We start from the raw sequence: 11,172 nt of genomic DNA, 5'->3' as shown, positions 1-11,172 counted from the left end.
TAGTTATTAGTATGGAAAGAAAATAAAAACTATGAAAAGTTGTGATTAAATATTAGGTTTAAGTTTGGTCTTATTTACCGTCGCATATCCTTAATGCGATGGTCACTCTACAAGTATAAATGTTTATAGGGTGTTGGGGGTAAGGGTTGTGATTTAAGTATTCAGGAGGGAGTTTCACAAACATAAATAGTAAACCTATAAATAGCAGTATCATCTCTTGCACAGAAAACCTCAAAACAACAAGAGTTCTCTTTCTCCCCCCATCTTCAAATACTATTCTATCCCACAAGGTGTGAGGCTTTTGGTCCATCCCCATATATTATCATTTCTAAAAAACCAAAACCATGAAGGTATGTAAGATGTCTATGCTATTAAAAAATAAATATACTTTCCTATAATTCAAAGTTGCTTCATTTGTGATTATTATTGTTTTGTTTCTTCAGCAAACGGTGGTCCTCCAGGTTACCATGGATGGGCAGAGGTGTTGTTTCCGCATTATGAAAGGCGACCATGCTCGCAAAAAAGCCATGAGGATTGCAGTTGGCCTTTCAGGTAACAAAACCCACGTTGTATTGTATTACAAAATTTGTAACACTACATTTTAACACCACTTGAACCTATTTATTATAGCTGTTAATTAATTTGTTGATGCATGTGACACTTGCAGGAGTGGAATCAGCAACTATAAAAGGGCAAGACAAGGACCAAATAGAGGTAAAAGGCGAGGGGATCGATACCGTTAAACTTGCAACGTTACTAAGGAAGAAAGTAGGGCATGCAAGCATAGTAAGCGTTGCAGAAGAGAAGAAAGAAGAGAAAAAAGATGAACTGAAGATACAGTACATGGTTGGGCCTCCTAGTTATGGTTTGCCTCCATACACATACTATGAGATTCCCAGATATGACACACCCTCTTGCTCCATAATGTAATTTTGTACCAACCATCAGCAAAAGTAACCACAAAGAGGGAGACACTTGAAGGGTTAAACTATACATCTTCTGGTCTTCATGATGAATTCCTCTAATGGATAATTTTCCATTTAGAAAAGATAAAAAATTTTCTTAATACCCAAAAAACAAAGTCCTCAATGCTTCATGAGGTGATGGAGATGCATATTCTACTTTAAAATTAGGGCTTGGTTTCATTATACGTTGTTGATGTTATTTTTCTCTCCTCATAGAGAACTTCAAATAAGTATGGTTTTAGTTGTTTCCCGTTTGACAACAAGGACAATTTAGCCACAATAGAAATTGTAAGTCAATTGTTGTTGGTATTTGTATTGCAAGTTGTGTTAAGAATGAATAATAAAGTAATATTAGTATAAAAATTAATAATAATATACCAATATAATATTTGTGAAATTTATTGTAACATTGCTCGTCTAGATAGTTTGGGCTGGCTTGTTTTTGGTCACGTGTGTGTACACATTCACGCCAGTTCAAGTAACCTTAGCTCCACTCAAACACAAAATTGGACTGATTCAGATAATTCTATGTAAAATTGTTTACTTTCATGACTTCTATGGAAAAGGCCAAAAGACTTCTTCATTGGAAGGTGTTAAGGTCCATCATACAAAGTAATAATCAAAATACTTGACATTAAATACGAGCAGTCTAAGGGATACTTCAACTCTTAGCAAAAACATAGAAAAATGGTTAAAGGCGACCATGCTCGCAAAAAAGCCATGAGGATTGCAGTTGGCATTTCAGGTGACAAAACCCACCTTGTATTGTATTACAAACAGGGGCGGAGGGAGAGGGGGGAGGGGCCCAGAACTTTCAAAATTTTTACTAAAATAATGATAGCATATTGAACTGAAATGTCTTATTCGCCCTTCTACACAAAAGACAAAAACACTTTTCTATTTATTGGGAACAACCTAGTGCTACATAGTTCAGAACTCAACAGCATTAACTAATAAGTGGTGTTGGGTAGTATAACTATAACAGTTGTAAGTGTTTAATAAATATTACATGTATTTTTATATATTTTTTTATCCATACAAATTTTCAAAAGATATAAATAATATTACTAGAACAATATTACCAAACACTCCCTAAAACTCTGAAACTATTATAATTCTAACATAAAACTATGGGTCCAACCTAATAATGATTTAAAAATAAATAAATTAAAATAACCTACTGCTAATACTATATGCCTATACGGAATAGAAATCACAGTAACCTAATACTAATAGAACTCTGAAAAGAAACGGTAATAGGTGAACTTGAGAAAAAATCCTATTTAATTTCAATTGAATTCTCAATTTTGCACCATGAATCTTTTTTTTTTTTTGGGTCAAGTGTGTTAATTGGATTCCCAATTTTGCGCCATGTGTCCTATCTAAATTTTTAAAATTTTTGTGCCAAAATAAATAATACATTAACACCTAATACAAAAACCAAGAAGACCACAAAAATAACCTAAACAAGAACATTTCACCTGGACACTTCTATGTAGGCTCTTAACCTCCTCTTTCTCTCTCTCTTAAATGTTTCTCTAAATCTCAACCCTTAACCACTTGCTACCATCAGCAAACAACTCTTAACAGCACACCGGCAGCCCCCCAATGCATAATAAACAGATTTTTAAGTAAACTTGTAACCCATTTTCTATTCATATTCATTGACTTATGAAACATTGTCAATTCCTTTTATCACTTTTTTTTTTTTTTTAACTTTTACGGTTAATAACTCTTTTGCTTCATAACTAATCATTGAATTTAAAAAAATCAACATTCAAATGTAAAAATGAAACTTAAATCCCGTATGAGGATTAAAATAACTAAGCAACCATACGAATTTGAAAAATATGGCTTTTGGAAACAGTACTTCATTATAATGCTATTTGGAGATTTTATTTATTATTAATTTTGTTGTTGTCGTATGCCTTTTTTATTTTTGGTTGCATCTCAACAATAAACAAAGTCAGTAATCCAATTATTTGTGGTAAGAATATAAGGGTATGATTGGGCAAGACCAGTAGTTCTTTTTCTTCCAAGTCCAATGTACATGACTTATTTTTTGGAGACACTAAGTTAAAAGTGGTATTTCTTGAAATTTTTCATATTGCATGAGATAAGATCTATAATGAAAAAATATATAGCTGAATTTAGTTATACAATTAGTAACAATGACCAGACTTTAATACAAGTTTTTTACAGAGTTAGGTAGATGAGATTTATCGATTAAAAATTTAAAATATATTTAGTTTCTCAATGGGTAAATATAGAGAGATAGTATTTACTTAGATCCAATATGGGAGATGGCACTCAAAAGCAGTAAATATTCATCAATAGCTAAAATATTGTATACCATATGAGTGTTGTTACTTATCTTTGAAAAGATCATATCCAAAAACAAAAAACCAAAAAAATAGGAAAATTATAAATTCAACCCATTTTCAGAGAAATTTGTTTAGTTTACGAGCTTTTATAATAGGTTTTTTTATTTTCATAGTTTGTAATGCTCTTCAAATTATATACTTAGTTATGTGTGACTTTTAATGAAGCTAAGCATTGCTAGAAACAATGGTATCATATAGCATAAAATATAGTGGAACAAATGAAAGCTTTCAATGAAAGCTATTTATTTGTCTTAATTTGTGTGCAAATTTTGGTTTGGAAGATTCACATATGAATGAATTTGGAAATATTTCATATGAGAATCATATAGTATATAATAGTGGGTAAATTCCATGGTTGAGAGAGAAGATATTTTAAAGTTTGATTTGTGAGCCAAAGGATAATAGTGGATGCATGTCATTTGATAATTGTATCTTTGACCTTAAGCTTCGCAAATCAAATGTACATAACTTAATCTTGACTCTTGAGGCATTATCATTGTCCATAGTTCAAGGCAAGCTCTAAGTTTTAAATTTTTTAAGACAACTTTTTCTCCTGAATGTTGTCATTCATGGTCATTTTATGTTATGTTGAACTTGATATCAGAATCATGTATGAAGCATAGCTCCTACATGCACCCATGGAATGTGGCTTATAGTGTAGCTTATTAGCCTTCTAAAAAAAAGTGAATACTAATGTCCCTATTCAAGTGGAAGCCAAAGCTTTTTTATGGGCAGTGGAATTAGCAGGTCAAAAGTAGCTTTAGAATGTGGTAATTGAGGGTAATTCCAAAATTTGAGTTGAGGTAGTGACCAACAGATCCAAATTAGTGCACTAGAGAACTGTTAATTTTGTTGTTGAAGTCAGATTGCTATATGCAAGATTTGACCGGCTGGAGTTTAATTGGGTGTATAGGAATGCTAATAAAGCTACACATCTTAGCAAGATGGTTTTTGTCAAACTTTTTCCCAAGTTATTTTGGTGAAGGGATTGGTCCCCTAGGAAATGTTGTCTTGACATGACTAATTCTATTTTTACGTTTATTATTCTAAATGTTAATTTCAATTTGTTTTTTAATTCATAATCAATAAGCAAACAATATATATAGTCCAAGAATATAGTCCAATTTGTATAGTCCAATTTGTATCTTAGAGTTTCTGTTAAGTTTTTAATAGCATTCAAGCTAAGTTTTAGATGTTTAAACTTGACTAGACAACAAATATAAAATGTTCAAACTTTTCTTAAAATTGAACTAAGCCTATAAATTATATATTTAAAGCCTAAATTTGTCAAATAGTCCAAGAACTTGAGCTTGGCTTGGCCTAACATGATTCATTAGTCCAACTGAGGTCAAACTCAATATCAAGCTTTTGAGCTCAAGACATTATACAAGTATATTATCATGCTTATATTAAGCATACAATCAAATCTATTGATTTAGGCATGTGGTCCTCAATTCCCAATTAATTAAAATTTTAGTAAGATACTAGTTTATTTTTAAAGTTCATGTCAATCTTATTATTACCAAGCTCATAAATTGACCTAAGTTTGGCTTGTTTTTTACTGAGCCCTATCGTCCACAAGCCTGTTCATAAATTCTTCTTTTTTTTTTTTTTTTTTTTTTTTTTTTTTTTTTTTTTGTGTGTGTGTGTGTGTGTGTGTGTGTGTGTGTGTGTGGGGGGGGGGGGGGGGGGGCTATGCTCATTTTTAAATAAGCCTAAAATTAAGACTTAAGTTTGGCTCTAGGGGTGGCAATTCATGTTCGCGTGTCAGGTTCGTGTCATGTCAACTCATGAGTATCCGACTATTTAGATCAACACTAACTTGATATGTTTATTAAATAGGTCAAGACTTCTCAACCCTAACACAACTCATTTATTAAACAAGTTAATTGTGTCGACCTGTTTATTAGATTTTATCAAAATGAAAAAAGTTATTTATGAAAAAACAAGCACATAAATATTTTTAATATAAAATTCAAAACTAACAAGTAATTGCATCACAAATAATCATTCAAAACTAAAGCATATCTCAATATCACAAATAATCAATCACAATTTGTCAAAGAAAATAAATCACAACAACTAATAAGTTTATAGACTTAAGGTTTGAAAGGTATATTAGTAAAATGCCATTTAATTAAACAGGTCAAACGGATTCCATATGTTGAACACTATCCTAATCTGTTTATTAAATGGGCTAGTTGTGTCAATCCGAATATGACACGAACCTATTAAGTCTCAACCCATAACCTGCTAATTTCATGTCGTGTCGTGTTGGATTCGCAGGTCGTGTCCAATTTTGCCACCTTTATTTGGCTCGTTTATAAACAAACAATTATGAACGGGTTTTTTTTTTTATAAAGAGCTTGGTTCATTTATAGCCATACTTGAAATGACACCTCCAAAACTGTAGTGAGTGGTGAAGCTAGAAAACATTTTCAGAGAGGCCAAAGCTGTATTCTTCATTGAAATGAAAATATATGGTTGGCAATTTATTGAGTAGTCCATCTTGACAATTCTGCCATCTTGAGCATCACTTCACACTAAAATATAAAAAATATCATTGACACAAATAATTTTTGTTCACGAAAATTTTAATAAATCACTTTCACATTTCATGAAATATATTTGTATTTTAATTTTGAAACTAAATATTAAAAATGGAGTTCATAAAAGGTTTGGCAATACCATTTTGTTTTTTTATTTATTTATTTATTTTTATTATTATAAAAATTTAAACTTTAGTTTTTTCTTTTTTATTATAACATTACTGTTTTTGTTGTTGTTTTCTTTTAAGGGGACCAAATAATAATTGAGCTTTGGCAATTTGGAGAGGCAGTTGAAATGAGGGGCCCCTAGTCTCCCTCTGCGACTGAGTCTGTCCGGTAAGATTCAATATAAGGAAAAATCTTAGCAAAAACACGTTTTTCCAGGGTGACCGTTCCACGTGCTAGAGACGAAGATTCAACATAAGCCTATGTATCTTATTAAATGATAAACCTCTGACTGTTGGATTTGGATGATTAATTAAGTTGGTCTTTTGCATTCCCTGTAAAATACCAAACCTATCATTAGTGTTAGTATGTTTTTTTTGGAATGGTGTTAGTATGTTTTTTTGGGTATGGTGTTAGTATCTGCTTGAGGTAAATGAATTTAGCCTAATTGTGCAAGGTAGAATATTACCTATGACACCAGCAGAGCATATGTATACAATAATTATATTGTCCTATTCCATTTTATTTAGGGTAAAATTTAGTTAGATTTTTCAATAAAATTTAAACACAGAGTTGTATCATAATTGTATTAATAGTTTTCAAAACTGAGTCGTTCAATGAACTAAAAAAGAAAGAAGTTCAAGATTTTTGAAATCGAACTAAGATTAAACTAATTAAGGTTGAACCGTGATAATGCCATAATTAATTAAAATAATATAAATATATTAAATTTAAAGAAATAGAAAAAAAAATAATGAAAATAAATATTCAAAGCAATTTTAAAAACTTTCAAATGAATTTTCATAATTTTTATAAATTTAGTAAAAAAAAAAAATAAAGTATAAGCGAGCATAAAAAAAAAAGTGTTTAGCAACCTTTCAAATAAAAGAATTTTAATCTTAAATTAAATCATTTTTAATATAAATTGCACATTTACATCTAATAATGTAAAAGCATGATTTTTTAACATAAATAAATTTAACCAATAATAATTTATTGAGAAAGAAGTGATCCAATAATATGAAAAACCATGTAAAAGTAAAATAAATATAATATGAATTCAACAGAAGGCACGAGAAGTCCTATGTGGTGTAATAATTATTTAATTAGAGTTTCTCAATTTGTTATAACAAATTATATCAGTTAGGTATGAAACTAGCAACCTTCTAGGGCCCTCCATATAATTAAGCGTATCCTTTTTTGACTTTGAACCTTGACTCGGTTAGAGGCAGCTCCAGCTAAATCTAAACTTATATTTACTTTATCCCATCATCCTTACATAATAAATTAGAATAGTTAAAATGATTTGTATTGGATAATCGTTGGTAATCAAATATTGTAAGGTGCCTAGCCTCTTTCCTACTCATCATATAGACCTCGTAACTATTTTAATGGATTGTGTGTATTCTATTACTACTTGATTTAATATAGGAGTTAATAATAAAATAAATTTAAATGTTAGGTAACTAGTCACACCTACAAAATTCTATCATTATTAGTATCGTTTATGAGCTTGACAACTCCACTGAAGACCCCATCAAAAAAAAAAAAAAAAAAAAAAAAAAAAAAAACTCCACTGAAGACAATATTGGCATCATTTAGAATTCTAAGTCCATGTACAGATTTTTGTTTTAATTTTATAATAATTAAAAATATGTGCTATAAATTTTGTGCATATTCACTCATTTGTATACTATCTAGCAACATAAAATAAAATATCACACACTCAAAAAAAAAAAAAAAGAAAAAAAAAAAAAAAAGCAACAAGCACCAGAGAAACCAAATAGCACAAATCAACATCATTAAGAGCATCCACATTGGTGGAGCTATTTTTTTAGCTATTTGATACAACAAAAAGTTACTTTATCTATTTTACTTTCTCACTTTACAAAACATCCAACATTAGTTATTTTATTTTAGCTTTCAACATAATAAAATAATATAAACAACACAATAAAATAATATATTTATTACATTAAACAAGTTATTTATTTATTATTTTTTTCCTTATTCTTCACTGTCTTCATCACTATCTTCAGGCACCACCTCCACCACTAGTGTGAAACTCAGCACCTAACAACCCTAAATCAGCACAAACTCGACACACAAACACAAATCCAGCATAAAATCGGTAGAAACCCAACACAAAAACAAACACAAATCCAGCACAAACTCGGCGGCGATGGGGCTTAGGGAGATGGGGTCTCGACGAGATGGGTCTGTGCGTTGGCGAGTTGGTTGGCGAAGCAAAGAGAAGATGAGGGAGGCACTAGAGAGAGAGAAAGAGAGAGAGAGAGAGAGAGAGGAAAAAAAAAGAAAAAAAAGAGAGGAGAGAAGCCAAAGAGAGTGAGAAAGAAAGAAAAAGAGAAAATATTTTTTTAATAAGAGAAGAGAGAGAAATTTAATAAAATATTATTTTTTGTTTTATCTTCTTGCTACAATGCACATCCATTTATAGCTGTGCATTGTAGATGAGGAGCTAAATTTTTTAAGTTTAGCTCCACCATTGTAGCTCACTTTTTAGAATTGGTGGTGCTAAATTTTTAGCACCACCATGCTAGTGCTTTAATAGCACCTACTCTTTTTTGGGTCATGCTAACGGATGCTCTTAGGGTAATAGTTAACAATCTATTTTAGGAAAGTTTTGACACCACTTTCATGGGAAAAAGAAAAAGCTGTCAAAATATTAAAAAAAAAAATTTTTCGTTTCCTATAAATTTTTTTTTTTTAAATGGATTATTAACCATTGCCTTAACGGCATCTGTTAATATTTTCCCTCTTTCTTTATATATGCCAATGGTATGTGATGGTTAACAGCACCCACTTTTAAAAAGATGAAAAAGGAAAAGACCAATGAGATTTCATTGCCCAAGTCCCATAATAAACCCCAAATGACAATGTTTCCAACTATAGTGTCTAAAATTTATAGTGTCTTTTGCCAAAATCTACAAATTTTCCTTAACGCGCTTGGTTTAGCTTCGCTACGGAGCTATTGGAAAACAAGGCTTCGCATCTTCTACAAAACATGTAGTGGAAAATAAACTGATCTTTAATTCCAATGGGTTTTTTGCTTATCTATCAATTCTCGATAAATCCAAAATTGCCATTATATATTTAGGCTAAAATATAAATTGGTTTTTCTAAATTTGACTAAAATTCATTTCAATCCTTTGACTCTACTTTCATTCAATTGAGTATTCTAAATTTAAAATTTATTCAATTCAAGACTTTTGTCCAATTTCGTTAAAAAATTGCCATAAAAAGAAATATTTTTCTCACATGAAAAAAATCTATTAAATTAATAAAATATTTTATAAATTTTTAAGTGATAATATTTTTTTCAAAAACTATTTTTTGATTATTTAATTGCAAAATTAACGGAAAATTTTTAACAAAATTGGACAGAATGTCTGAATTAAATACATTTTAAAATTAGAGTATATATGTGTGTGAAATTCCCTTCTGAAGACTAACCAATTTAAACTACTCAATAGGAGAGAGAGAGAGAAAGAGAGATTCGGTCTATGCAAAGCCCACAATCTCTTGCAAATTTTTTGTTGGTGCTCTCTATTCAAGCAAGTTGGTAATGATGATTAAAAAAAAAGTGAGTATGATTTGTGCACTTGTTCTCACTATTCACTGAATTTCACTTTCTTTTTTCTCTTTAAGAAAATGAGTTTTCGTAGTTTTTGTTTTCTTTACCTAGAATATAAAAAAGTAATTTTGAAACCTAAAAAAAGAAATAAAAGAAATCACAACACCTTATTAAATGACAAGTTTTTATTTTTTTTACGAGATATTTTAATGACAATGGCTTGAGATATTGTCAACATTTAATTTTAAAATACTAGCTTTCTTCTCTCTTTTCTCCAATAATTCGATAGTTAATTTGAACTATTTAAGTATTAATTATCCTCACTTGTGTCAATTCATGATTGTTGCATTATAATTCAATCAAGATTCAACTATAATCAAGGTTTAAATATGACTTTGATATAAAATATGTCCCTGTCATTGTGTGCTCTGATTTTGTTTGAAATTATTTTTTATTTGAATTTGGATTTCATTTTGTTTCCTTTTGCTTCACAATGTGATTTCATGTTTCCTTGTGTGTGTTTTATTTGATTCAGATAAATGTATGATTAGTATAGGGCTCCCTTAATAATCACCTTATTTAAAATGGTATGATAAGACAAATGGATGACAACCCACTCGATTGGGCAAGTTTGGGTGCATAATACCTTCCGAAGCTTGTATACTAACTCAAAACTGATAGTTTGGTTCATTAGACCTTTGTATAGAGGTCAATGTTGGACTTTGAACCTAAACAGATGGTGACTACCAATTCTTCTCCTTGACCCACTCGAATGATGGCATAGGCTCGAGCATCCATGCCTTAGAACGGTGCGTCCACAAGTACTATTTAATTTTTCAAGACAATTGTATATTAGTTTTTTGAAGATGATAAAGCTAAACACTCTGTTTCATTAAGTTTGAAGACCAAAGGCAATCAAACGTATCGTTTCTATGGTGCCCCAACCCTGCTAACGTAGATAAGTATAGGGGTGAATTTGGGCTCCAAATCTATTTGTTGGTGGAATTCCTCACAGTCCTACAGGTTTAGCCTTAAGCAAAGCCTAAATAGCCCAACTACAAGTACTTTTGCAATTTCTAGCCCAAAAAACCCTCTCCGTCTCAAATTTTTCCTCTTACCATCTCTTGTATATCTCTTTCAGTTCTTTTTTCCACCCTCCTTGTGTTTACTCTTCTCCAATCTTCTCTCTCACTTCTTACTTCTTACCTACTTCTTGCACTCCACCCCCTTTTTAAGCCACTCACTCCCCTTATATAATATCCTCTAAGTGGGGTTCAAATCATTAACGTTTCACCAAATTCCATGCAATCCCACTATCACCCAGAATCCCAAGGAATTATCACATCTTCTGAGGATTCTCTTGAAACTTGTTCCAGATGCCAAATAGTGCTCGACAAGGACTTCCTAAAAGAACTTCTAGTGCTCAATGAATATCTGAGCTTCTCTACTTCCTTGTTAATTTCGTACTGTCTTGACGGTTAGTAGTGGGCCGAGATGTGACTGAACACTTAACG

General features: G+C 30.9%; 1 protein-coding gene across 1 annotated transcript; it reads left to right on the top strand.

The window, feature by feature from the left end:
* The first annotated feature begins 207 nt into the window (after positions 1-207).
* Positions 208-1,325, top strand: LOC126724379 (heavy metal-associated isoprenylated plant protein 46-like). The gene is made up of 3 exons (XM_050428941.1): positions 208-350; positions 444-552; positions 668-1,325. The coding sequence occupies exons 1-3, from the start codon at positions 345-347 to the stop codon at positions 928-930; spliced, it is 378 nt and encodes a 125-aa protein (XP_050284898.1). The 5' UTR covers positions 208-344; the 3' UTR covers positions 931-1,325.
* The last annotated feature ends 9,847 nt before the right edge of the window (positions 1,326-11,172 follow it).

The sequence above is a fragment of the Quercus robur genome, chromosome 4 (assembly GCF_932294415.1).
Source record: "Quercus robur chromosome 4, dhQueRobu3.1, whole genome shotgun sequence".
NCBI classification, from domain to species: Eukaryota; Viridiplantae; Streptophyta; class Magnoliopsida; order Fagales; family Fagaceae; genus Quercus; species Quercus robur.
Note: the sequence above shows the minus strand (reverse complement) of the source record. Positions and strands in the feature narration are given on the sequence as shown.

Excerpts from the sequence above, each read along its gene's own strand:
- LOC126724379 (XM_050428941.1), top strand. Across the intron at positions 553-667 it reads GATTGCAGTTGGCCTTTCAG|GAGTGGAATCAGCAACTATA; the intron begins GTAACAAAACCC and ends TGACACTTGCAG.